The 25,372-nt window shown below is 59.0% G+C and overlaps 8 protein-coding genes across 8 annotated transcripts; 5 read left to right on the top strand and 3 right to left on the bottom strand.

The window, feature by feature from the left end:
* Positions 1-1,285: 1,285 nt before the first annotated feature.
* PLICBS_004532 (uncharacterized protein) lies at positions 1,286-2,206 on the top strand (the record flags this gene model as incomplete). Its single annotated transcript, XM_065600538.1, has 1 exon — positions 1,286-2,206. One exon carries the CDS (start codon positions 1,286-1,288, stop codon positions 2,204-2,206), a length of 921 nt encoding a protein of 306 aa, XP_065456610.1.
* A 1,299-nt stretch (positions 2,207-3,505) lies between these two features.
* On the top strand, positions 3,506-3,826 carry PLICBS_004531 (uncharacterized protein; the record flags this gene model as incomplete). Its single annotated transcript, XM_065600537.1, has 1 exon — positions 3,506-3,826. The coding sequence occupies one exon, from the start codon at positions 3,506-3,508 to the stop codon at positions 3,824-3,826; it is 321 nt and encodes a 106-aa protein (XP_065456609.1).
* Positions 3,827-4,278: 452 nt separating this feature from the next.
* Positions 4,279-5,948, bottom strand: PLICBS_004530 (uncharacterized protein; the record flags this gene model as incomplete). The annotated part of the gene is made up of 2 exons (XM_018326121.2): positions 4,279-5,408; positions 5,621-5,948. 2 exons carry the CDS (start codon positions 5,946-5,948, stop codon positions 4,279-4,281), a joined length of 1,458 nt encoding a protein of 485 aa, XP_018175873.1.
* Positions 5,949-6,694: 746 nt separating this feature from the next.
* On the bottom strand, positions 6,695-7,087 carry PLICBS_004529 (uncharacterized protein; the record flags this gene model as incomplete). The annotated part of the gene is made up of 3 exons (XM_018326122.1): positions 6,695-6,845; positions 6,909-6,979; positions 7,049-7,087. 3 exons carry the CDS (start codon positions 7,085-7,087, stop codon positions 6,695-6,697), a joined length of 261 nt encoding a protein of 86 aa, XP_018175874.1.
* A 969-nt stretch (positions 7,088-8,056) lies between these two features.
* Positions 8,057-9,287, top strand: PLICBS_004528 (uncharacterized protein; the record flags this gene model as incomplete). The annotated part of the gene is made up of 4 exons (XM_065600536.1): positions 8,057-8,076; positions 8,157-8,173; positions 8,216-8,407; positions 8,461-9,287. The coding sequence occupies 4 exons, from the start codon at positions 8,057-8,059 to the stop codon at positions 9,285-9,287; spliced, it is 1,056 nt and encodes a 351-aa protein (XP_065456608.1).
* A 648-nt stretch (positions 9,288-9,935) lies between these two features.
* Positions 9,936-12,102, top strand: PLICBS_004527 (heat shock protein ssb1; the record flags this gene model as incomplete). Its single annotated transcript, XM_018326124.2, has 4 exons — positions 9,936-9,978; positions 10,158-10,335; positions 10,403-10,568; positions 10,645-12,102. The coding sequence occupies 4 exons, from the start codon at positions 9,936-9,938 to the stop codon at positions 12,100-12,102; spliced, it is 1,845 nt and encodes a 614-aa protein (XP_018175876.1).
* Positions 12,103-13,149: 1,047 nt separating this feature from the next.
* PLICBS_004526 (uncharacterized protein) lies at positions 13,150-13,977 on the top strand (the record flags this gene model as incomplete). Its single annotated transcript, XM_018326125.2, has 1 exon — positions 13,150-13,977. One exon carries the CDS (start codon positions 13,150-13,152, stop codon positions 13,975-13,977), a length of 828 nt encoding a protein of 275 aa, XP_018175877.2.
* A 4,462-nt stretch (positions 13,978-18,439) lies between these two features.
* PLICBS_004525 (uncharacterized protein) lies at positions 18,440-18,709 on the bottom strand (the record flags this gene model as incomplete). The annotated part of the gene is made up of 1 exon (XM_018326126.2): positions 18,440-18,709. One exon carries the CDS (start codon positions 18,707-18,709, stop codon positions 18,440-18,442), a length of 270 nt encoding a protein of 89 aa, XP_018175878.2.
* Positions 18,710-25,372: the final 6,663 nt, after the last annotated feature.

Raw genomic sequence — 25,372 nt, 5'->3', positions numbered from 1 at the left:
ACCCCTCTGGCTGCGTTCTTATCAGGTCTCGGTCTGGCTACCGAAGAGCGTGCCTCGAACTTTGTGGCCTGACACAAGAATCGAGGCTCGGCATCTCGCACCGTGGGTGCGCTAGCAGACTCGACCGCAGCCACTCCCTCTCTGATGCTGACGAGCCATTATCGCTCACTAGTATGTACAACTGCCGCAGGTAGCGTGCCGAGTGAGGCTGCCTGCATGGCGCCAATGACTTGCGGGCGGGCATGTGGTTCGCCACCAGATTCAGAGCAACCATGTTCCTGCAGGCCAAGTGCAGCGACGGGTGAAAGTCGCCCTGAACTGCTTGATATCCAGCGAGGCAAAGCGACTGTTTTCCGAGTTGCATAATTCTCCCGCCGTGTACTGTGCAGAGTGCCGCGTGTGATGATTGCTGCGTGTGCGAATTCGGCAGGTGCAATGCAGCCAGCGCCTTCCTTGCTACTCGGGCCCTCGTTTTGGGGAGTCTACGTATGTACATAATAGATGCCTGCGATTCGCACGCATAGCCGAGCTGTTTCCCAGTCGTAGGCGTGGCAACGCAACCTCCATCTTGTTCGTCGCCGCACAGCCAGGCGTGTCTTGCGGCCTTCTGCACTTGCTCCTGCCTGAGGCAATTGCTTTCCCTGCGGCCCATGAACACGGCTCGTCTCGCGTGCACTGAACACGTCCACACAACAGTTCCCCCCCCAAGGCACGCGACCACTTTCCTCCTCCTCTCATCTCCGGCCCCGGAACGATCCCTCATCTCAACGCAACTCTCATCAATCATCCTCATCAAATTAAGCCATCGCTACCGCTTCGTTCATCGATTCTCGCTGGTTACTGCGAGCGGTTTCGGACGCACGTTTGATCGTTGCTCGCAACGTCCCTCGGCGTCGCTTCTCGTTCCGTCTCGACTCAGCGCGCCCGATTCACGGTATGGCAGCGGCAGAGACCAGTTCAAATGCCCCCTCTGACTTGCAAAAAAGCTTCTTTCTTGTGATCGCGCCGGCTACACCAACTGTCTCACAAGCCGGAACGCCTGTTGAGCTCTCGCACAGCTGGCTGGCACCTCAGCACCCGCGGGACTTGTTATCCTCTTTCTTGTACAACTCTCATTGTTGCAAAAGTGAACATCGCCACCTGCCGTTTCCACATGCTTCCACCTGACGTTATCGGAATTTGCTGACACCTCTTTGTTCACAGACACCCGCGTTTGCTACTGTCGGTCTACGATGCCACCCACCGCAGAAGGCGTACGTACTCGGTTTAAGAAACCCGGTCCACGATGAATGATTTAACCAGGAAGCAGTCTGCACCATGGGTGTTTGGTGGCAGAAATGCACAAGATGCGGGCGCCCATCCGAGCACGCCTGTGCCACCTCCTCGCTCCGAAAAGCGCAATCCCTTTTCGACTCCCGAGGATGGAAACGATTCGAAGTGCCAGCTCAGCAGTGACGGCGCCATACCCCGTTCGATGACCAAATATCCCCCGAGAAAGCCGCTGTATGGTCCAGGTCTGGACGACTCCGCCCTTGATCATGAGGCAACGTCTCCAGAGCTCGACGAGGACAAGGCCACCTCCGACTGGGAGACGGTGGCGGCAGATGACGAGATGGTGCGCCATGCTTACCCACCTCCAGTGCGGTACGGACCAAATGCCTTCGAAGTCCAGGATCTCATCGGGCACGGTTATCGTCTTGAAAATCAACCCCACCGACCAAACACCATGTTCGGTCCTACCAGTCTCTCGCCTGCTGGCGAGCCACAGCAGAGCTCGGGTGCGACTAAAACAAATGAGCCCACTGATATCAGGTACAGCAACTTTGTCAACGAAAGGCGAGACCAAGCGAGGGACGCCAATGCTGCCGATGATTTCTCAGGCAATGAGCCCCATGGAGCCCTCAGTCGAAACCGCGTGAATACTGCGACGATCCTTGACAGCCAAGGACTAGGCGGGCTCGTCGCCAGCAACTCGATAACGTCGAGCAGCTTGACCGTGGACCGGTTCAAATACGATGACGGCCACTATGCTGTATTCTTGCGTCCTGGCGCCGAGAGAGAGGTTAGCAGAGCACTCCATGTCGCAGCGTCGAATTCTGACTTGAGCCTCGTGGCCACCCAGGCGAGAGCCGACTTTGACGGCGACAACCAACCGTCTGTTCAGGATCCGCAGTTTTACGACCCTTCCGCCATCCGGTCGACCTAGAAGGTCAACGATGCGGTCAAGATCCCGGTCGTGAGAGGTACTGCGCAAAACCAGACTGGCAGCGATGCGAAGCCTCATGCAGATGATCGCAATCGCACGCTCGCCCTCCCTCGAACTCGCACAGATCAAGACACCGATGGCGACTGGCAAACCGTCACCACCGACCAGCCTCACGAGCAACCTCGGGAGATTGAGATACACCTTATCAGAGGCACTGGCAGCAGCATTGCAGACGTGTCCGATACGTCCGATCTTGCAAACGACGGCATCTCGGGAACGCGTCGCCGCTCAGCCCAGAACAGTGATACAGAGTGGCCCCGGCCTAGAGAGCTTTCGTCGATTCGCAACAGGCGGCATTTTATGCATGGTCGAGAACCGCCAGACTTCATCTGGACCCCGAATGGTGTCAGAGCCGCCCGCCCTGATCTCTCTATTCGGGTTCCTCAGATGCCGGCCAGGGCTGCTGCTGCAATTCGCGGATTCTCCAGCCCTTTCGGGAATGAAAGCAGCAGGGCACGTCGGAGTGTCCGTTTGAACGCCGTCCCCGAGTCGCAGAATCTCAGAAGCAGCTACGAAAGTCTGGACTCTGAACCAGATGACGGCCTTATGCCCTCTGCCAGGGGAAGACACTGTCCAAAGGCACCCGATGCTTCCGCTGGTGCTCTTGACAGTCGCCTGCTTGCGCAAGGGGCTTCAACTGCGCTTGCCCCTGAACTCACGTTCGGTACAGCAAATGATAGCTTTTACGCCAACATATCAAGGCTGCCATTTCCTCTGGTTAGCCTGCCAGAGGCGGCCAAAATGCAACGGTATCGAATCGACCGAGGCGAGGAGGACCACACGGATCTCCCGAGCTCATTTGCGGCCAAGGCCAGGTCGACCAGGTCCGGCACTTTCAGTTCGATGTCGTCACGCACGAGCCCGTTGACTCCCCTTTCACCGTTCGGTGACTTGCGTGGGAGCGTCGCGACGTCGACTCCAGCCCGTCCCCCGATTGCGTACCAGGACCATTTCTCGCGCAGAAAGGACACACGTAAGGGAACCTTCCGTCACCGAAGGACATTTGCGACTAACCTGTCCCCAGCAAGCTTCGATACTACCCAAAGCAGGCTTCACTCCTCGGCTATACTCGGGAGCTCCCCTATCACGCCGGTGCCACGCCGAACATCTAGTGGTCCTTGGTATGAGGTGGGACTGCGCGATAGCCCCTCTATCCTGGGAGTCGACCTTCGTCGCCTTCGTGGCTTCTCGCTTCGAACCCGGCAGAGACGTGCTGGAGCGATTGGGGAGAGTTTCGAGATGTTCAGCCGATCCGAAACTGAGCTGATTCGCTCGGCGAGAGAGGAGGTACGCTTGAACAGAGCAATGCGAGGCCAGGAGAACGACCGCCAGAGAGCCATTTTCCTCGCCGTCATGGTGCTTACCCTGATCCTCCCCCCCATCGGACTCCTCGCGCTGCTGGGCCACTTCGACTCGGCTATTTCGTGGTATACCCACGGCGAAGCGCATTGCTTCACAAAAGAGCAGCGCTCCATCTTGAAACAGCAATTGATGGTCGAGGGTGCGCTGTCTGTCGGTCTAGTCATTGCTCTGGCGGTCTACTTTGGCCGCCACAACTGAGCAAACTGGCCCTGTCAAGACGGACAGATATGGACAATGACGCTGGCGTTTGAGATAGATGGGCTCAACGGGCACACCTCGGGAAAATTGCGTTGTTGAAGGGGTATAGTGATACCGGCCGCGTCTTGGGCGGCCATGTTTTCACGCATGAATCTTCGAGGGGGGCGAGTTGCGGGGAGATTTGGACTGAATTGTCACAGATGGGCACTTGGAACTGTTTCTAGCACTGGGAGTCAGTTTTCGAAATGTGTAATTGTAGAGTCAAATGTGATACAGAAATGCACGTCATGGTACGCCGTCGTGAATTGTCATACGTCGTGTCGCGTCCTGATGAATGCAGGCGGCAAAGTCAACTATCCAACTCGACCGATGCCAGGTGCTGGTACCTGGTATCCACGGCCGAGTCCCAGAGAAGATCCGGCAGCCGGCGCAGATGCAGCTATCTCGTCACCTTAGTCCTCGATGATGACAATGTACTTGTCAAGCGACTCGTACCACTGCAGGGCGCTCCCGACGCTGAATGCGGCCGACGCCCATATCAGGGCGAGCTCGCTCTGGTACTTGCACCAACTGGGTGTGCAGTATCCCCAGGAGGCTGCGAGGGTCCAGCCGACGCCGCCGATCATGTTCCAGACACCGACGTGCCAGCCAATCTTGAAGGGCTGGGGCGTGTACCAGTTGGGCTGGGTCTCGAGGATGTAGAACAGGGAGGAGAGGGCGAAGAGGACGCCGCCGAGGAGGTAGGGGAAGAAGTAGGCGCCCTGGAGGGCGGCCTCGCTGAGATTGTCGAAGATGCCAGGCAGGGCGAGGATGCCGCTGATGTAGAAGACGGTGGCGCCGACGGACATGGTGAAGGAGGCGAGGAAGCCGATCTCGTACATGTAGTGCGTCGTCACGTCGTGCCAGGAGGGCCACCACTGCCACTGGCGCTCTTCGAAGATGTGACCGTGGTGCTGGCCGTCATCGTCGTCGCCGTGAAGATGGTCGTCGCGGCCATGGGACCCATGAGGAGAAGGCGACCGGGCATCGCCATCTCCTCGGGCCTCCTTGTCAACCTCTTGCTTGCCGTCGCTGCTTGGCGTCGACGAAGACCCTGGCCGCGTGCTCTGCTGCCCCTGAGCGCCAGCCGCCGCCGCCGCCGCCGCTGCCGCCGAGGGTGCCTCAAAATGGACATGCCTGCGCCCGCGGCCCCTCCGCACGACGCCCAGCCGATTCACAAACAAGTCCTCCACGGCGCCGCCAAACTGCGTCTCGGCGCGGTCATTGTACGACTCGAGGAAGAGCAGCACGGCGCCGATCTGGAAGAGGGTGGCGCCGATGAAGACGAGGACGCCGCCGGCGACGTCGGACTCGTGGGGGAACTCGGTGTCCGGGTAGGCGATGGGCAGCCAGTAGAAGAAGCCGGCGACGACGAAGAGCAGGCACCCGACGGTGAAGGAGACGCCGATCCACCACGACACGTCCCAGTAGGGGTGCAGGGTGAGCATGCGGCCGAGGCCGCGCAGGATGCTGTGCGGGTTGGTGCTCGGGTGGAGGCGCGAGCTGAGGGGCGCGGCGCGCGGGAGGATGAGGATGTGGCGGCCTATATTTGCAGCAACAAGAGGCCCAGGCAAGTGTCAGCGAGATGGCGGCAAGGACTTATCAAGTCTGACTGTTGTGGTGGTACTCATCGTGAGTGCGAGCGGTGGCCGTCCCCTACCCCCCTGACGCCGTGCACCATCCGTCCATCCATCAACCCATCATGAGACGCTCAACGTGTAAGCCAAACACGGGAGACCAGCAACAAAAACGTACCCTTGCGATAGTCCCGCGCGTTCCAGCGCACCTTTGCGCGCTCCTGGCGCTCCGCGTCGGTCAAGTCAGCCAGGTCAGCGCGCCCGCCGCCAGGCTCGTCGTTGCTCCGGATATCGTACAGCGCCGTCGTCGGGTTCAGGAAGCCAAACGGCCCGCCCACGCTGTCCTTGCGGAGCGCCAGCGTCGGCCCGGACGGCTGCCACCGGACGTCGTCGGCGAAGGATGCGTTTCGCCTCGGCTTCTTTCTCGCCGGCGCTGCTGCTGCTGCTCCTGCCGGAGCCGCCGCCGCCGCAGGTGTTGGCGTTGTCGGTGTCACCGAGCCCGCCATTTCGGTGCAGCAGCGTGTAAGCGCGTCTGGTGTAGTAGGCCCGGAGCGGGCGGGAGGAAGGGAGGCCGGGATGGAGCGGACTCGAGATTCATGAGATGCTGAAACGGAGCGGGTGTCTCTGGTCTCTCATCTGGGACGAGCGGGCCGACGGACGGACGGCGCGTGCCCTTTTTTTCATTGAAGTCACCTGCGGCGCTTGGAATGGATCTTCTAGGCCAAAAAATGACGTCGAGGCTCTGCGGGCTCTGCCTACCTGGGGATGGATTCATGGGCCGTGTCACAAGCTCGGGACTAGCCGCCGAACGGCCATGATCTCCGCTGGGATGCGCTGCCACCGACGCTTACACTGCCGTAGGGCTTGGGCAGTGCGTGGGCAGTGCCTCACCGGTCACCGATCAGTGTTGCTAACCCTCCGGCCGCCTTCTTGCTGGCTGGGTGTGTGTCCCGCCCGCACGCCGGCCCTCAATCGATCGTCTCCCCGTCGATCTACGCACAATTGGGACACATTGCCGTCTCGAAACACGTACTGCATCTGGTCATGAGATCAAGGCAATTTTCGGGTCCAACTCAGTGTAACCTGCTCCAGGCTACCGACCGAAATGAATATGGGCTGGATGAGACATCAAGGAGTTTGTCGACCCTAGCCCAGGGCATCCACCCGCCAAAGGTCAAGTTCGCTGCCACCCATGTCCACCCGCAGTGTCGTTCAAATCAAAGCGACATCCACGTGGTCTGGCCGGCGCAGTCTACTTCTTGTTTCCGGCGCTGCTTCCGGAGCCACTGCCACTGCCGCTGCCACTTCCGCTGCCACCGCTGGGAGGCGTGTAGGTCGAGTCTCCCTGGCCGTTGTTGTAGTAGGTGCTGCCATCTGGGTTCGAGTAGTAGTACGAGCCGTCGCTAACGCGAGTGTCAGTTCAGTGCTGCGTGAAACACACCATGGAAGCCGGAGCCAAAACGCACGAGTTGGAGTAGTGGTACGAGTTGGAGTTGGCCGCGCCGCTGCCGTAGTCGCGCGCGCAGTAGTGGTTGCCCTAGAGCATGCAGCAGAGCGTCAGCGGATGAGAGCCCCAGCGGTGATGGGATAAGGGGTGCACGCAGACCTGGCTGTTGGTGCCGGAGCTCTTGTACTGGTACGGCATTGCTGCGGATTACGGTGGAAGAAGGGAGACGTTTATGTGATGCGTTGCCTTGATGATGCTGCGAGCTGCTGCAATGAGCACGATGAATTGCGAAGAACTCTGGAGGGGAGTCAGGGTGATGGCGGAGGGGTCGGAGGGAGAGCACACAGCCTTGGTATTTATCCGCGCTGCGAGTCGTATCTTCCGTCTCGACTCGCGACCCTGGAACCTTCCATGTTTACAGGGTGGCTGGTTGACGCGGGGATTCACAGCAAGCCTTCGTGGTGGAGTAGTTGCTTTTTATGCTTCGTTTGTACGAGCATGCATGACGGTGATACGGTGGCCCGCTGCAGGCTGATGCTTTCCGCTGCTGTGCCGCCCAAGGTCACCTCGCGAATGGCTCCTGAGCTGTGGTTCACACGAAGCCCGTCAATGCAAGATACGTTCGAGACTTGGCACGAGGGACATGCCAGGCATGTAATACTCCCAGAGGCCATTGGCTTGCGAAACAAATCATTATTTCGTCCTTGCGAAAGAAATCGACAATTGCCATGGGACATTTCTTTTGCGTACCGAGGATCATGCATCGCATCATGAGCCCGCTGCAAGCCTGCCAGCCAGCAGCGAGCCGTGGCAGTGGCTGAGAGAACCCGTCACGTCTCCATCTGCCCATCCATCCATCCAAAGTCTAAATCCGCAACGCCTTAAAAAACATCAATTGGCGTTCCAGCTGGAGCTTCCGCACCGCCGTTCATCGAGGTTGGGAAGCTGATGTCAGCATGAACGCAAACGCGCGCTTAGCTGAGCTCTCCACGTTTCCCCGCCTCAATGGCGTAATGGCATGCCGTGACAGCTCATCCGAGCTCTGAAGAAGCAAGAATCTCGGCCTGTCGGACCTGACACTTGCACCTCACTCGCTGCGGAATTGTCTCGCGTCACCCTTGCAAACACACACCGGATAAGACGCAGGAAGCGAGCCAACCAGCAGCAATGCCCGTCAAGGTCTTCTTGTAAGTCGCCTGCGCGCTCACTCTTCCGTGGCTGCAGAGCGACCCAGCTGATAAATCGACTTGCAGAACTGGTGCCACAGGCAAGTCGACATGCGCAGTGTCGCAACCCGTCAAAACACCCCGTCTAACCCTTTCGCAGGCTACATTGGCGGCACGGCGCTCGACTACATCATCCGCGCCCACCCGGACTGGGAGTACCACGTCCTGGTCCGCGACGAGTATCGCGCCGAGCCCATCGCCGCCAAGTATCCCTATGTGCGATTCACTTACGGGACGCTCGAGGACGACGCCATCCTCGAGAGAGCCTCCTCTCAGGCAGACATTGTCGTCCGTACGTTGACCGGGATCATCTGTTCCGTCGCCCCGTTGCTGACGCCGGCACAGACACGGCCGACTCCTCCGATCACTACACCGGAGCTGTCGCCATTGCCAAGGGCCTGAAGGAGGGACATTCGCCCGACAACCCCGGGTTCTGGATCCACACGTCCGGCACCTCCATCCTCACATGGTACGACGCCCAGCACCAGCGCGAGGGTGCTGCGCCCCTTCCCGAGCAGAAATACCACGACATCGACGACATTGAGCGTCTGGTCACCCTGCCCGACGGCGCGCACCACCGCGACGTCGACAAGATCGCCGTCGCAGCCAACTCGGACATTGTCAAGGTCGCCATCCTCTGTCCGCCCACAATTTACGGCGTTGGCACCGGCGCCGCCAACACGCGCAGCAGGCAGGTCCCGAGCCTCGCGCGGACCACGCTGTCCAAGGGCTTCGCGCCCATCATCGGCCAGGGCAAGACAGAGTGGGACCATGTCCACAGTGACGACCTGGGCGAGCTCTACGTGAAGCTCGTCGACGCCACCCAGGACCCGTCCAAGAGGGACAACCCCGACATCTTCGGCCCGCACGCCTACTTCTTTGCCGAGAATGGCTCGCACAAGTGGGCGGACGTCGCGCAGTGGATCGCCGAGGAGGCCAAGAAGCAAGGGTACCTTCCGGAAGCCCAGACCAAGCTCGTGTCCGAGAAGGACATCGTTATGATGGAGGACGGCAGCGTCTCGTGGGGCAGGAACTCCAAAGGCGTCGCCGAGCGAGCGCGCAAGTATCTCGGGTGGAAGCCCAAGGGGGTTCCGCTCAAGGACACAATCCCGGAGGTGGTCGCCAGCGAGGCCAAGGCGCTTGGGCTGAAGCCGAAGGAGAAGAAGGCGTAGATGTGTTCGGTGGGCGCCTCGATATGCGCAAGTACATACTCACGGCGGGTTAATATCACGGCGATTGGCGTTGAAGCTGATGAGCATGGGATGCCATTGGAGCCGAGGTCGAGGTGGCATGTTTTGTCGTGGCGGTCCTTTTCCAGCCCCAGGAGAGTGCCATCCGGCCTCGGAGGTCTAGAAACGCGAAAGCGAGTCGTCAAGTCAGGGACATGGCGGTGGCGTGAGTGGCAGATGGAGCCCAATCCGAGTGAGCAAACCGAGTCAATGATTGTGATAGCAGTGACAAGCCGGCGGCACGCGATACAGTGCTTGGTGCAAGTCTTCGTTCCTGACATCTTAGGCCGCAAGACGCCCCGTCCCGATTAGGCATGGCGCCCTCAGGGACTTACCCCACCCGAGCCACAGCCTGCGGGCGCCGGCCGCACAATGTCCCACCAGCGCAGCGGGCAAAAAAAGTTGACGGCAAAACACAGGCCGCCCCGAAAAAATCACAATTTTTTTTGGCTGGCTGGGAGAATTTTCTACACCGATTGACCCCACGTTTTTCTGGCTCGCCCTCCCTCCTTCCAACCTTTCTCTTCCTCTCCTCTCATCCTCCATCGTCCTCGACACCGACGAATTCCCCCCTCAGACCACACAATCAAAATGGCGGACGAAGTGTATGATGGTGCCATTGGCATCGATCTGGGTAAGTCGCCCGCTTGCTGCGCCGTGCGGTGCGAGCAGGACTGGCCCCCGGCCGAGGCATATTCGAATGGCCCAACGGTATCACGCCCGCCGTTTTGTCGTCGTCTGACAGCCTCGAGCCGTTGCCGAGTCCTGCATACCGCATCACGAGATTGCCAGGTGCTAACTCTCCGCCCACAGGTACCACCTACTCGTGCGTTGCCACGTACGAGGGTACCAATGTCGAGATCATCGCCAACGAGCAGGGTTCTTTCACCACCCCGTCGTTCGTCTCCTTCACTGATAAGGAGCGTCTGATTGGTGAGGCCGCCAAGAACAACGCTGCCATGAACCCCCGGAACACCGTCTTCGACGCCAAGTGAGTTTCTCTCCAATAAACGGCTTCGCCAGTCTGTCCCCAGACGCATGCTGACTTTTGCCTTCAGGCGTCTGATCGGTCGCCGCTTCGATGACCCCACCGTCAAGAAGGACATCGAGTCGTGGCCCTTCAAGGTCGTCGACGATGCCGGCCAGCCCAAGATCGAGGTTGACTACCTCGGCGAGAAGAAGCAGTTCTCCGCCCAGGAGATCTCTTCCATGGTCCTCCTCAAGGTACGATATCTCGCCCACCGCGCACGGCCTCGTGCGGGGTTTTGCTTTTGATCAGCCTTGCTGACAGCCCCTGCAGATGAAGGAGATTGCCGAGGTCAAGCTTGGCAAGAAGGTCGAGAAGGCCGTCATCACCGTCCCCGCCTACTTCAACGACAACCAGCGTCAGGCCACCAAGGATGCTGGTGCCATCTCCGGCCTCAACATCCTCCGTATCATCAACGAGCCTACTGCTGCTGCCATTGCCTACGGTCTGGGCTCTGGCAAGTCTGACAAGGAGCGCAACGTCCTCATCTACGATCTGGGCGGTGGTACCTTCGATGTCTCTCTCCTGAACATCCAGGGCGGTGTCTTCACCGTCAAGGCTACCGCTGGTGACACCCACCTGGGTGGCCAGGACTTCGACACCAACCTCCTCGACCACTGCAAGAAGGAGTTCACCCGCAAGTCCAAGAAGGACCCCAGCGGTGATGCCCGTGCCCTCCGCAGACTCCGTACTGCTTGCGAGCGTGCCAAGCGTACCCTGTCCAGCGGTGCCCAGGCCACCATTGAGATCGACTCTCTCTTCGATGGCGAGGACTTCACCATGACCATCACCCGTGCCCGTTTCGAGGAGCTCAACGCCAAGGCTTTCTCTGGCACCCTCGAGCCTGTTGCTCAGGTCCTCAAGGATGCTGACATCCAGAAGAGCGCCGTCGACGAGATCGTCCTTGTCGGTGGTTCCACCCGTATCCCCCGTATCCAGAAGCTCCTCACCGAGTTCTTCGACGGCAAGAAGCTTGAGAAGAGCATCAACCCCGATGAGGCCGTCGCCTACGGTGCCGCCGTCCAGGCCGGTATCCTCTCCGGCAAGGCCACGTCCGCCGAGACCTCGGACCTCCTCCTCCTCGATGTCGTCCCCCTGTCTCTGGGTGTCGCCATGGAGGGCAACATCTTTGCTCCCGTCGTTACCCGCGGACAGACTGTGCCTTGCTTGAAGAAGCGCACCTTCACCACCGTTGCCGACAACCAGCAGACCGTTCAGTTCCCCGTCTTCCAGGGTGAGCGTGTCAACTGCGAGGACAACACCTCCCTGGGCGAGTTCACTCTTGCTCCTATCCCCCCCATGAGGGCTGGCGAGGCCGTCCTCGAGTGTGTCTTCGAGGTCGACGTCAACGGTATCCTCAAGGTCACCGCCACCGAGAAGACCTCTGGCCGCAGCGCCAACATCACCATCTCCAACTCCGTTGGCAAGCTCTCCACCGAGGAGATCGAGAAGATGGTCAGCGACGCCGAGAAGTTCAAGAACAACGACGAGGCCTTCAGCAAGAAGTTCGAGGCTAAGCAGCAGCTCGAGTCCTACATCGGCCGCGTCGAGGAGATTGTCTCCGACCCGACCCTGTCCCTCAAGCTGAAGCGCGGCCAGAAGGAGAAGATCGAGAGCACCATCAGCGACGCCATGGCTGCTCTTGAGCTCAACGAGAGCACTGCTGATGACCTCAAGAAGCAGGAGCTCGCCCTCAAGCGCCTTGTCACCAAGGCCATGTCTTCCCGATAAATGCTCTCCGCTCGAGGGGCTCGGGATGGAAATTGTATGAGGGGAGGGGGCGTGGCGCGGCACTTTGAGCGGCAAAGGCGCGCGCAGGGCAGACGTTGGTGCTTCGAGGAACCACGGAGGGGCTTAGCAGCCTAGGCGTATGTCTGATTTGCTTATTTTAATTTTCGTTTTTCCCGGATCTGTGGTCATGCGAGCAAACGGAGATAACGAGGCACCGACAAAAGTTCTGCATTTTCCTGTTTCATCGGGCCTCACGTTGATGCACGCTCGGGAGGGCTTCACGACGGATGGATGATGAATCTGCATAGTTTGAGGGAGCCAGTGGCCGACGCCGGCCGGGATGGCCTGACGATGTGCGAGGAACGAGCGGCCTGTGAATAGCATAGACTCGGGTAGAATGGAAACGGATTGATGTCTTATGTTGCTGTCACGAATGCCGCGCCGTCGTGGATTGGTATCCTGAGAACGCTGCTTCGCCTGCGGCCAGTGTGTGAGTGCCAGGCGGTCGTGTCCCGGGTTCCCATTGCGGCCTCGGTGTCTTCTGTAACTCTCGTGTCGCCAGTTCCCGGGGTTCCGGAGATTCTCTCGTTCCTACAGTTCCCTCCGTGTCTCCCGTGGCGTCTTTGCCTCTGTCCGGCCAGCTGTCTTCGTGCGTTCTGGACGCCTCTTTCCTCTACACCGGGCGCATGATTTCGGATGGCTAGGCGCCTGGCAGATGGATATTGCATATGGGTCTCTCCCGCCATGACAGCGCGACTCGACAGGTGGTGGTTTAGCGCCCCGACCGCTGGACTACCCCGCCACCACTCCGTCACCATGCAGCGGAAACCCTCACTTCCTCTTCACTCTTTCAAGGGCGCAGCAACGACTCCGGCTGGGCCGCAGCGCTTCAATCACATTGAGATATGATGGCCTGCTGCGAGAACTTGTCGTCCTGGCTTCTCCCGTCTTCATCCATCAAAAAGCCAGACCTCTCCGCGGAGCGCTTCTCATCGACTGTTCAGCTTCAGGCGGGACCGTGGCAACGGTTCCCGAACGGCCCCGGTCATGGGCTTGCACCTGCTTGACCTTCCAGTGGACATCCTGTCCATGATCCTCACGCCTTTACTCGTCTCCGCATACCCTATCAAGCTCTGCACCTGCTCCGAATCTCTACCGCGGGACGTCGACCCGCTGCCTGTGATGCTCGTCCACCCTGCCCTGTACGCTATCGCCAGTCCGCTCTTCTACGAGGGCAACGAGTTCGAGTTGGACACGAGGGGAGAGCACGGTCCTCACGTCAGGCACTGCCTCGAAGATGCGGCGGATGCAGCCGCGAAACGAGAGCCGTTTCTACTCACACAGGACGATGACGACGGCCTATCCCTTGATCCTCGAGGAAAGCTTAGGGCGCCGATAGCAACAAGTGTCCTGGTCGAACGCGCTTCCCTACGAAGGGTGAAGCGCCTGCACGTCTACGTTGAAAAGTTGCGGCAGTGGATCGATGTTCTGCTCGTCCCGCTTCTGTCGGACATGGTCCTCGCCGGCAACCTCGCAGCCTTGACGCTCGTCGTGCGCACAGCGTCCGGCAAGAACGTGGCGACACGGCGGGACGTGTACGCGCGCAGGCCTCTGGCGAGCCTGGTACGCCTCCTGGCAGACCCTTATCTGCGCGAGCGGCGCCTCTGGGTCAGCGCGGCGCATGGACTGGACCCGCCGGACGGGGGGCCAGGACAGAGCAGGCAGTTTGGGGACCACGAATACGCACCCGTGGACTGGCGGACGGCGGTGAGGCTCGCGGACCCGGAGGGCAGGGAAAGGGTCATCGGGCTCGGGGGCGACGTGACCAATGCGCGAGGAAGAGGGTATGCGGCCGACGAGTACGAGGGTCCGTGACGAAAGCTGCCGAAGGCAGCTGCACGAGAGCAAAGACGTTCCAGACATGTTGGCGAACGACCTTTGACTGCAAAGCGTCCGAGACATGACGCATGGACAGGGCAATACCGGGCAGCCACACCCGTACACTTTACGAAACGCTGACCGAACCAAAGGCGAAGGCCATGGCGCAGCTTCGCACGACGACCATTCAGCTCTGCACAGCCATCCTGGACTCAAGCTTCGCTGGTGCATTTCATGTTGAAGACAGTCCTATGGTTTGAGCGCCTTCCACGAGATTACAGTGAGACTTATATGTTCCCTTTGAGGGGCCTGGTGTTTATGCCGGCGCCCGGCGGGTGAACATGTGGAACATGGCTCGCTCACCTCGCCTTGTGCACTCCTCGACGAATCGTTCGTTGCTCATTACGATCATCATCTCGTGCTGAATGTCGCATCATTCCGCGATATGCGTACGTGCAACGATATTATCTCGGATATTTTCGCGTCTGTTCTGCACCCGCCGGATAGCAACGCCGAAGAACAAAACGCTTTGACCATGGCCGAGTCGCGTATGACGGCTAGGGGAGATGGCTTCCGTACACATCGACTGGTGTAAGGACGGCACGCGTAGAGGCACGACAAAAGGCACCGGCGAGAGCACATCTTGCGTAAAGCGACGCACGAATGGTCTTTTTGCCTTCTACACTGTTGTTACACCTGTCGCGGATCGGTATAATCGTTGTCTCTAGCTGCATTATCGCTCTCCAGGCCGCCGTGAATGGGTCCTGACTTAGTGAAGACTGCTGAAGCGAGTCAGCCAGCGAACCGCAGGTAAGAAGACAGACCGCAATCACCGTCTATGTCAAAGGGCAATCAGAGCCACCACCACCTTTTCGAGCTTTGGCTTTTCAAGTTGTTCAATTCGTCGGAGAGAGCCTTTCGCCGCTGGTCGCTCAAGTTGTTCCCTACGGCATCCAGGACCTTCAAGTGTTCCTTCCTCAGCTCCTCAAATCCGGCATCCAACTCCTTGTGCCATGGGTATAGTACGAAAACCTGGAAGCCCAAGGCTGAGCTGGCCACCAGGAAGTTGGTCAGGGATATCGCTCGCGTAACGATCATTGTTGTCTCAGGTACAGTACAGGGTCGGTGTTAGACGTGTCGGACTGGGTTTGGCTCATCGGGTTCGTTTGACGGGTGGCGGGCCGACCATCGATCTGAGCACAAAGGTATGGGCGATTGCGCGATGGTCGGAGTTGACGGAGGGAAATGGCGGCGGGCGAACGAGAAGATTCCAGCGAAGGAGGTGCCAAGGCACATGTCCGTCGGAATGTCAGGCGAAGATTGGTGGCCTGACCCACAGCGGTCAAAGCGATGCCGGAGATTCCCGCGCTGCGCTCGAGAGGCTGTTGATATCAATGATCGCGAACGGGAGATGTCATGGCGGTGGCAATGGCATCAACAAGACGGGTTAGTGGCTATCGGATCCTCAGAGCGTTCATGGGCTCCAAGAACGTTTGCTTCCACCCGGTGACGCCTCTCTACGACCTAACTGCAATACACTGCTTCGCGAGCCCCTTCCGCTACAGCGGGCCGCTCAGGGCCCACATACTCGGCAATTAAAGGGAATAAAGTGAGGAGATCCGAGACCGGTGGGCTCTTTGATGAGCATCTCCAGCGGGTGGCTTTGAGAAGGACCATGAACCGCAACGGCAACACTGCCTGTTACCACCACAGATGCCAGTATTGGTCCGCCGTTGTGGACCAACACCTAGCATGCCCGGGCGCCGGGCGCCTGAGCGCTCCAAAGCCAAGCAATCGTTGGCTAGCCGTATTAGCTTCGCGTACACTATTCATTGGGTCTTCCTATTTACAAAGCGGCAAATGGTTCCTAGTTGCGTAGGTCACCTACCCTTTGGGCTCGTCGACTAGCAACCATCTGGCCGGCTACCGCTAACCATGTTTGCTGTAGAGATTGCGGCACGGTAGTGGCCTGCCTTGGGCCAACTAGCAGACTACTCAAACCAAAGTAGTCACGCCGCCTGTATTAAAGGCATGCCCGTCATCGTGCCGCTGTCGTTGTCGCTCTCGATGCCCCCGTCGTTGCCGAGCACAGGGTTACCGTTAAACCAGGATCGCGACCAGGTTGGATTGAAAGAGGCCTCTGTTTATATTTTGGCTTTTAGCCCACGTATGGCACGGCACTGAGCTACTGATGGAAGCGTTGTTCTTGAGGTGTGAATGCAGCAACCAGGTGCAGACAGATCACGAACCCATATTTGGAAAACGACCAAGCCATAAGATTCTCAGAGACGCGTCAATGCACTATGCTAATTATGTATGTCTACCATAAAGGCGGCAGAACAGGAAGCACCTAAAGGGCAGGCGCGAGGCGAGCAGCAACACGGCGCATCGATAAAAGCAGGTCCACAGCCGTGTGCGAGGAGCGACTAGCTACAAACAGAGGCTGCAGAACACAGAGGCTTGGCCTGCACGTATGCCTCGACGCGAACTGGCGGTTCGGCCTTGACGTCGACCGTGACGTCGACCGTGACGTTGCTACCGTAGTATGTACAGTACTCCTTCCTGTAACGAAGCGTGAAAGGCGGGCATAAAAAGAAAACGGCTTCAAACGTCGACCACTGAAGGGGAAACAGTCCCGTAACATGGTCGCAGCTATAATTATCGCCTCAACGAAACCTTCTCCGTCAGGGCGTCCGGCTCATCAATCTGCGGGCCGTCCCTGCCAGGCAGGCATCCGTCCAGTATCTAGCCTCACTCAATCTGTCGCCGCGTCATCACCGCGAGCTCTCTCACCGTCGCCACCGCCCTTCGCCAAGAACGACGTGCTCACCGTGTCTCACCACGATACAGTACCCATCCGGTCGGGGGGCGCGATCCCAGAAACCCCGTCGGCGGATCGACGGCGATGCGACGTCAGAACCCGCCCCGCCGGTGATGCGCACGCAGCGCAGCGCACGAGTAATGACTGAACTGAGTCGCCAAGGTCCCCAAGCGGCCCAAGAGGCCCAAGTCCAAGACAAGTTTACTGCAACGCTCCCGGGGCGAGGGCCGGGCCATCCAGATCTACAACCTTAGATGTAAGCATGCCTGCCCCGTCTCAGACACTCCAATCTTCTTTCTTGACGCGGCCGAAGCAGCGAGCACAGGGCCCTGGCTGGCCCCGGGGAGGGGGCCGGGCCTATGGAGTTTCAGTTTCTTATTTTTCGGCCACTCGGTGTATTATCGCCGGGGCATGTCGCCATGGGCCATGGTCACTCTCAGCGGCAGCAGCAGCAGCAGCAGCAGCAGCAGCGGTGGTGGTGGTCGGTGTCGGCGTCGCACAAAGCGCCTTCGTTGACTCACTGTACCACCGAACTTGTGATACACGTTGAGGCGGCGGTTTGTTGGATTGGACGGGGGCCACTAGATATTTGCGCAGCACGTACAGGAAGCAGCGCGGCGCGGCGCAGCGCAGGGGAACTCTAAGCTCGCGGGAAGCGATAACGACAGCCGTGCGTGCCAGACACCGACCGGGATTGACCTGGGGTCCCATGGGCCCGCGGGGGTGATGACGACGAGTAATAGGTATTGGAGATGGTAATCACGGCACTCGTCTGAGATGTATCTATATCTGCATCTAGTACAGTATCTGTCTGTCACACACACACATTACCATGCCAGGGATAGTCCCTACAGACACCAACCCAAACCACCATGCCGGGAAGCGGGCCGTCTCCCTCCCACACCCTTTTAGCCTCACCGCATCGACAAGTCACCTTTGGAAAGCCGACGACGACGACGGACCCCATCCAAGCTTCACGGCACGGACGGCAATGACACAGGCCGGGTTCCCTTGCGTTTTGTGCGGGGAGGAAACGTGCTCTTTTTCCCATGCGCTCATCTAGATAGTTACTCTAGCGCACAGCCCGCGTTCGTCACAGTGCCTCCGGCGAATCAGTCTCCGTGTGCCAGACACGAGCCAGCCACCTGCCTGCCTGCCTGCCTGCCTGCCTGCCAACACACGCACACTCACACACACAGGAACATGTCATCCATCCTGCTCTGTCTGCCCCTTCCGCCCGTCCGTCCGCACACCGTTCTGCCCCGGAACCCTTATCTCGTCGTAACCCAATCAAGCGCCCTTTGCAATCTTACTCGCCGCTGTCCTTATCCCCAGCGAACGAGTGTGCCCGTAGCTGATGCCATTTTCGCTGACGAGAGAAAACACGAAAAAAAGGCAAAAGTCGAATCAATCCCAAACCAATGAAACACCCCATGTTGTTTTGTTTGAACAATTTTTTTTTTCGTTGCTCGCTCTGCACGCGCAAGTGAAAGTTCATTGCGCCGCTGCCGACATATCCGCTGTTGTTCATCGCTTTTTCGTTTTTTGTCGTTGCCTTCTTTTGAGACGGGCGCTGTATCAAATCATGGCTGAAAACACACACAAGGTCGAAGCGTAGTACATGGCCTCGGTGCCAATCTATGGCAGGACAACCGTCTCGTGGTAGTCGAGCTTGTGGTCGTCGAGGTGCTCGCCCCAGTGGACGGGCCCCAGCTTGAGCACCTTGTAGCCGGTGCTGCTGGAGCTGGATGATCGCCTCGACGACGGCTGCTGCTGCTCCTGCGGCTGCTCGACCGGGGGCGTGTTGTTGCTGGCTGAGAGAGGGGCGCGGCTGGCCGGAGCGCGCGGGTAGGAAGAGGACGTGGCCGGGGCCAGGGAGAGGAAGAAGCCGGACTGGGGAGAAGACATGATGGCGGTCGTTGGTGTGTGTTTGTGAGTGTGTTGGGCTTTATAGTTGGGAGCGTGGGTTTCTTGTTCGAGAGATGGGAGGCAAGTTCTTTGGCTTGGAACGACAAGTCGAGATGAGAATGGACAGGGTTGTAGATGGATAGTATGAGCTGACGGGACAGACTCGAGGCATATGCATGGGACAGCACCTCTTTTATATGTCTGCCACTCCATGACGGGCACACGCACGGCGGCCCCCCGGCCAGCAAGGTCCACGCACCACAACGCAACGAAAATAAGCCTCTGACAGATGTAGCGGCAGCCAGGGAGCTCGTTTCACACCCACCCATGTCTGCCGAGGGGGGGGCCCTTGACGACATGTCTCAGCTCTCAGGCATTCCAGATTCCAGAACCCCCGTCCACCCCCGGGGCCCGGGCTCAAGGCGGCACGCAAGAGTCTACCGCCATGTCATGACTTGCGAAAAGATGTGGGGGAGGCGCCTGGGCCCTGTGCCGTCGTAGAGAAGTGCACGTACGTACGTCGTATGTAGAGACACACAGCACGACACTCGGCGAGCAGAGGCCTTCCCCGGCCCCCCTTGCACCCGACAGATACACAGCTGCCAATCTCAAATAGGCGGGTGGTGGTGACACGTGCGAGGTCCCAATCGGCCTAGTGCCGATCTCCCCGGCGCAGCTAGATGATGCTGTTACGCTTTCTCATCTATCACGTCCCGTTGTGCCGTCGCGGCGGCCGTGGCTTTCCGGCGCCGCCATCTAGAATCCTGTATTCGCCCAATCGCGGCGGCGGCCTTTGCAATCTGCGTTGCGTCGCGGCAGGGCCAAATCGGAAGGCAGTTCCAGAGCGAGCCTGCGCATGACGAGAGCCAACCTTGAGCATGGGAAGAGCTGTCAATGCAGCCGACTCCTTCACATGGGACTGGGGACTCAGCGCAAGGGCTGCAACCGTTGTCGTCATGAAAAATAGTCGGCGGGAACGAGCCGTCGAGCGGTCCGCCATTGGCCCCCCTTCGGCCGAGCAAAGGGAATTTTCCGGAGCCTGGTCAGAGCTCCATGGTCCCATGACCTGCTCGATGGCATGGTCCTATTTTTCACAGTCGACGCATGCATGGGCTGGGCTTGCCGAAGCCGAAAGTGCGGGGCAGGCCAAGGGGGAACCAGAATTGCCAGACCCGGGGACGGGGGACCGGGCGGACTCCAACGTCTCGTTTTTTCTTGCAACGCCTTGTTCAACCGGCACGCGTCCCCTCCGAGGGTAGCCGCGCAAGGCCAGCGTCGTGTCGTGTCGTGTATTGTGCATCCAGCTCGTCGTCTCGTCGGGAGTCGTTACCCGAGGTACTGCGTGCTTCGCAGCGCAATCCCTGTCACGGCTCACCAGTCAAGGGGCCCAGGGAGTGAGTCCTGTATTCTCAGTGAATGAATGTCTGGACAATCCGAAACGTGGACATGCTGTCAATAGGCTGATCTGTTGGCCCCTCGACCGCATCCATGAACACGTCTGTCGTCTGTCTCGACTGTTATATTCACCACTCCGTTAGATGGCAGTCACCGCCAACCGCGGGCCATGCGCATCACGACGCCCTCCGTCCCGCCAGTCAACCAAGCTCGCCATGACTGGCCAATGACACCATCGGCTTGATGAATGGTTCTCGCACGCGCCGGCCATTCTATGACGTGCGTCTTCCCCGGCGAGTCGTCGAAGCAGGACGCAACAATGGCTGGTGAACAACAATCAGGCCGGCCGACTGCGTGTATAGGAGGGCCTCAGCGCAATACTTGTGGCCTGTTGCGTGCTCGCCCTGCGGTCGCAAGTCCGCAACTTTTCATTGAGTCAGTTAGACGGACACCCCTCTTCAACTGTGACGGTCTTGAACACTTACCAGGACTTCGAAACGACAGTCTCCCCGCCTCCTGGCCCCTTTCAAACATGCTTCATGCTTCATGCTTGAGCCCAGACAGCGAAATGTTGCAATGCTACCGGCGGCGTGGCCTGGGAATCCAACATCACTGCCGGAAGGAGTCCATTTCGTGTCTTTCCTCGAGTCGTTGGCTCGAGACAGCGCCGCGCCGCGCCGCACCGCCTATTGTTTCCACGTCCAAAACTCTCAAAGCCATGACGTTCCCCTCTTGGCCGGACTATGAAGGGGTATCCTTACCGACAACACTTCTGACTAAGTCGCCCCTGATCCTGAAGCACTCGAGAGACAATATGTACCACGGATTGCTATGTCTTGTGCGTTCTTGATCTTGACATTGTTTGCTGCCCAGAAAGATGCGTCCTTCATATGCCTCGAAACCCGAGGTCATCCACCTCCCCTTCGGATACACAAACCTCAAGATCTGGCGAACAGCAGGACCTGACTTGGCGACAATTTTCGGCACGCGCACACCGAATTTGTCCTCAGAAAACGGGCCGTCCACGAGCAGCCTCAGAGTAACTGCCCCTGGAAGGCGGTCGTCCTTGCGCGAATCGATATCACGTAGGTCAGTTTGCTAAAGATGCCCAAATTCCAACAGGGCATGAAGCTCGATCTGGGAAGAAGCGATACATCCCCCCACCTCTTGGGTTGTTGGCTGAGCGGCATGGTCCAGCAAGGTCCTGGTCTGTCGAGTCGTCCACGACACGACGTAGAGGCAAATGCTGGACTCGTGTACTCGGTCATGATTTGCGAGACGATCCCCGCTTCGGCTCGGGTCAACAATCTGTTGGTGATGGAAACGACATGCGGCATACAAGCCATCCGCGGCACACCACTTGCATGCCTAGATCGCTTTGATGACTTACTTGCTTCCTTCAGCATGCTGCAGGCCCCTCACGCCTAAGAATTCGGGCAGGTGGTCCATCCACTGTTGGCTCTGGAAGCCACCCACAAGGCGTCACCAACAGCGACGCATTCAAGCAGTAGTCCGAGATGGCTTGTGAACGAACGAGTCGTCTCGCCCGCAAGAGACACCGAGCAGGCCCGTGACGTCTACTTGAACGCCAGGCTGAATCGGGTCCCCGGCCCCTGGTTTAGCCTCACCGGGGACGGTGGGTCGGCCCGGGCAGCTGCATCAACCGCGGCGCTTAAATTGACCGTCCATTGGCTCAACTGCATCGAGGTTCCCGACGTCACATCTCGTCCTGCACGGCCAGAGTACGTCTTGGACAGCCTCGATGTAAGAGCTGCAGCTGTTCGTCGCCGTCCCGGTCTCTGCGGCGATAGTTTGGCGCGCCCACTGGACAGCGTATCGACCTTGATTCTCCGCCCATTCTGCCTATCATGCCACGGCCCAGCAGTTGGTTCCGGCCGGCACGTTCAAGCCCCATGCGGCCGAACATGCGGCCATGCTTTGCCGCGCCAGGCACTATAGGCGCGAGATGTAGCTGTCCGCGGGGGCCGCTCGGTGGGGTGCTCTGGACCGGAACCTATCTTCTAGGGCAAGGCCGAGTCTGACTGTGGTCAGCCTGATGTCCGCAATCGCCGCTCCGCTTCTTTCGACAGATACAACCGGGCCAACAAGCCAACAGGCATGTGCGAGCACATCTCGCGGCAGTCAAGTGATTCCCCTCATTCTCCCCTGGTGCGCCGTCTACTTTGCCTCCCGCTGCCGAAGTTGGAAGGCACATGGCCATGCCGACACGACAATGACGAACCAACATGTTGCATGGGTCGTTGGTCGCGTATGGCAGTGTGGTAGTCTGCCTTTGCAACATGTCGATCAGTCCATTTGCAAGACGGAGAGGCGCTATCCTTGCATTTTCGTGAGTGATTAGACTGGAAAAGATTCGGTTCGCATCGTGCCTCACCACCAGCACAACCCGAGCTGTAGGATGCGCTACACGGAGGGGGTGTGAGCGCTCGCGGGACAAGAGTCCATCCGCCGCTGACATAGCTCAGCTGCGAATCTGGCCTGATGAGCAATCGTCGGTCTCGGTTGAACCGTAGTCTTGCGAGTTATCCTGTTTGCAAAGGTGCCAATGGGCAGGTACACGAGTCGCCATCGGTTTGGAGCCACAATCAAGCGGCCAGCCGGCGCCACTCATTCATGCTGTAGAGCCCTACCTGGCACGGCAGCGGCCTGGCTCAAGGCTAGTAGATGTCTTAGCAACGCCGTCTCAACTAAACCAAATGTGTCGTTTTGCCGCTGCGTATTGCTCTCGTTGCTCTCGTCGCCAAGCATGGGCCTGGGAAGAAATTATGGCCCTACTAATTGAAAAGGGCCCACCTGTGCAACTAACAATTGGCACCTTTGAAGATGGAAAGACTCAATTGTATACGTGGGAATGTCTATTACTCACCTGCAGTGGTTCGCAACCCACTTCGGCCCTCGGTGCAGACGTCGTTCCGAGGAGGAGGCCGCGGCATACCCGTTGCTGCTGTTACCGACGACTGTATACCAGTGACTGTGTAATGGATTTGAGCATTGTCGGTAACCCAGCCAGCCGATTTGATCCTTCCATAGGAAATGGAGAGTGGCAATGCCACCGTATCTGGCCCCAAGTCGGACGGGAAATGGGACGGCTGGCCGACCCTCGCGTACCTCGCGCGCCAAGGTCGTCGAAGCTAAGCGCGGCACAGAAGAGTGCGGTTCCGAATGGCGGACCCAAGACCAGGGCTGATGACGAGCTCCTGCAGCCACCAGGCGTTGAAGTGGCAAGAAGCAGGAGACTAGTCGCTTGCGGAGGCAGTCCGGAAGCAGAATCGTCTCATGACCTTTGCCCAGACAGTTGCAGTTGGTAACCGTTGCGCAGCCGCTCCAGCAAACTCTGCCCTTGAGAGTTGTGAGTGCCCACCCCACGGCAGTGACTCAATAAACTTGTACTCGTCCCGTCCGTAGCCGTCATCTAGCCTTGGGACCCGGACGTTCGTACTGCAAGACGCCGAGTCCGTCCGGCCAACGAAACATTAGCGACCGCAACGCCACGGGGCAACATGGCAAAAAGGCGTAATCACTCCACGGCACGGGTAGCAGGGGCAGGCAGGACCAATTTGCTCTTGGAATGGGGCCGAACAGGCTTGACAACAAGTCCGCCTGGCGTGTTGAGCCTTGACCTGGTTGAAAGTCGGCCACCGGGGGCTGAGGAGGTAGGCTTCAAAGAGGCGTCGCGGCCAGGGTCCGTTGATCTGTTCCACCAGTCAGGACAATTGGCGGCAGCGCAGTCAGGGAGCATGTATCTCACCGGCACACCGCGTCCCATGAGTAGCAATTGGCTCGACACGCCTCGTCAGGCCCCAGCAAAACCGCACTTGGCCTGGGTCCCAGTGCAGGGCCGGGCCGCTCGGCGTTTAGTACACCAACCAACATGACGCAAATGATGGGGCCGATTCTCCCTGAGACGCCACACGGTAACTAGCCAACGTCTGGTTAGTTCGCCATCCTCGCATCCAATCCGGCCCACTCTCCGGCTTACACGCTCAAGGTGACAGGCGCCAGCGTTGGGGAGCACGAGCCTTGAGCAAGGCTGGGCCTCGTGACGGACTTAAGACATGGGTTGTAGAATCTATGCGGCCGGCGATCATGTATAAGTCGCCTTTCGCGGATGGGATGCCCCTCTCAGTAGCACACGTGGACCAACAGAGCCGGAGACATGGTTGCGGTGTCTTTGGAATTGTGCCAGTGCGAGAGGCGGTGACCGGGATGAGCTGGATGTGTGAACGACAGCCTGCCATCGGTGGAACACGTTGGGGCGTTCAGCAAGGTCTTTCTACAGTCCACAGCCTATGCAGCTGCAACGAAAGACACCTGCGAGATGTGGCGCTCAAGCGGTTTACGATAAAATGAAGTTCGCGGAGAGGTTGACAGGGCTTGTGCAACGACCAAGTGCATGGCCTTGGCTGCGATGCAAAGGGCGCCATGCAAGGACGGCAACCTTGCCCGGGTGGCATCCATGGGATTCCCGCCTTTGTCCCTCCCCCACAGTTCCTTCCTTTTACAATTACCAACAGTCTTGGAAGGCCTGGCCCGTCTGCAGCAAGCTTCCCCGGCCACTGCCTTACCATGTATCCAGGTACGTACTCCACGCCCCTGGATACTCACCTTGGTAGTAGCGACTCAGAAAACAAATACTGTGCTGTCGGCAAGACTTGATGTCTCTATTCTCAGGGTATATGAGCCAGGTGCGAAGCACAGTCGGTCTTATTCGAGGGGGCTCTTCCCGACTATGTACGTACCTAGGTGATCATGCAAGCCGCAACGACGGTAACTGTAGGCACGGCAGGCACGAGGGGCAAGACAGGAACGCGAGGTAAGAGCGGTACGGCAAGCATGGCAGGCACGAGCGGCACGTCAGGCAGGACAGGCACGACCCACCAGTATACTTCCACTTATTGTGCTTCTGACGCTGCTGGACAAGGTAGCGACCCGATGTTGGATCCATGGATCTGTTAGTGGAGGAGACCGCCAGAAGGGCTTGGGCGGCACTTGCCTTGCTGGGCGACGCCGCATTCAAGTTGTTCGATGAGGGCCACGGGCCATGCCAGCCCCATGCAGCCGCTCGTCGACATGATGACATCCATGGCAACCCCGATTCTACCTTGCCCTTGCCCTGCGGCTGGACAGCACCCGACTGCTGCGCTGCGCTGCACGCTGACAGGGGGGCGTGCAATGCAACGCTGGCCTGCAAGCTGCGGCCACGCCCGCGCAGTCCGACGCAGACTGCCATGCCAGCCAGATCGGTCA

Source organism: Purpureocillium lilacinum, assembly GCF_023168085.1.
Source record: "Purpureocillium lilacinum CBS 284.36 DNA, scaffold_3, whole genome shotgun sequence".
In the NCBI taxonomy this organism is placed as follows: domain Eukaryota; kingdom Fungi; phylum Ascomycota; class Sordariomycetes; order Hypocreales; family Ophiocordycipitaceae; genus Purpureocillium; species Purpureocillium lilacinum.
This window is presented reverse-complemented; position numbering and strand designations above follow the sequence as displayed.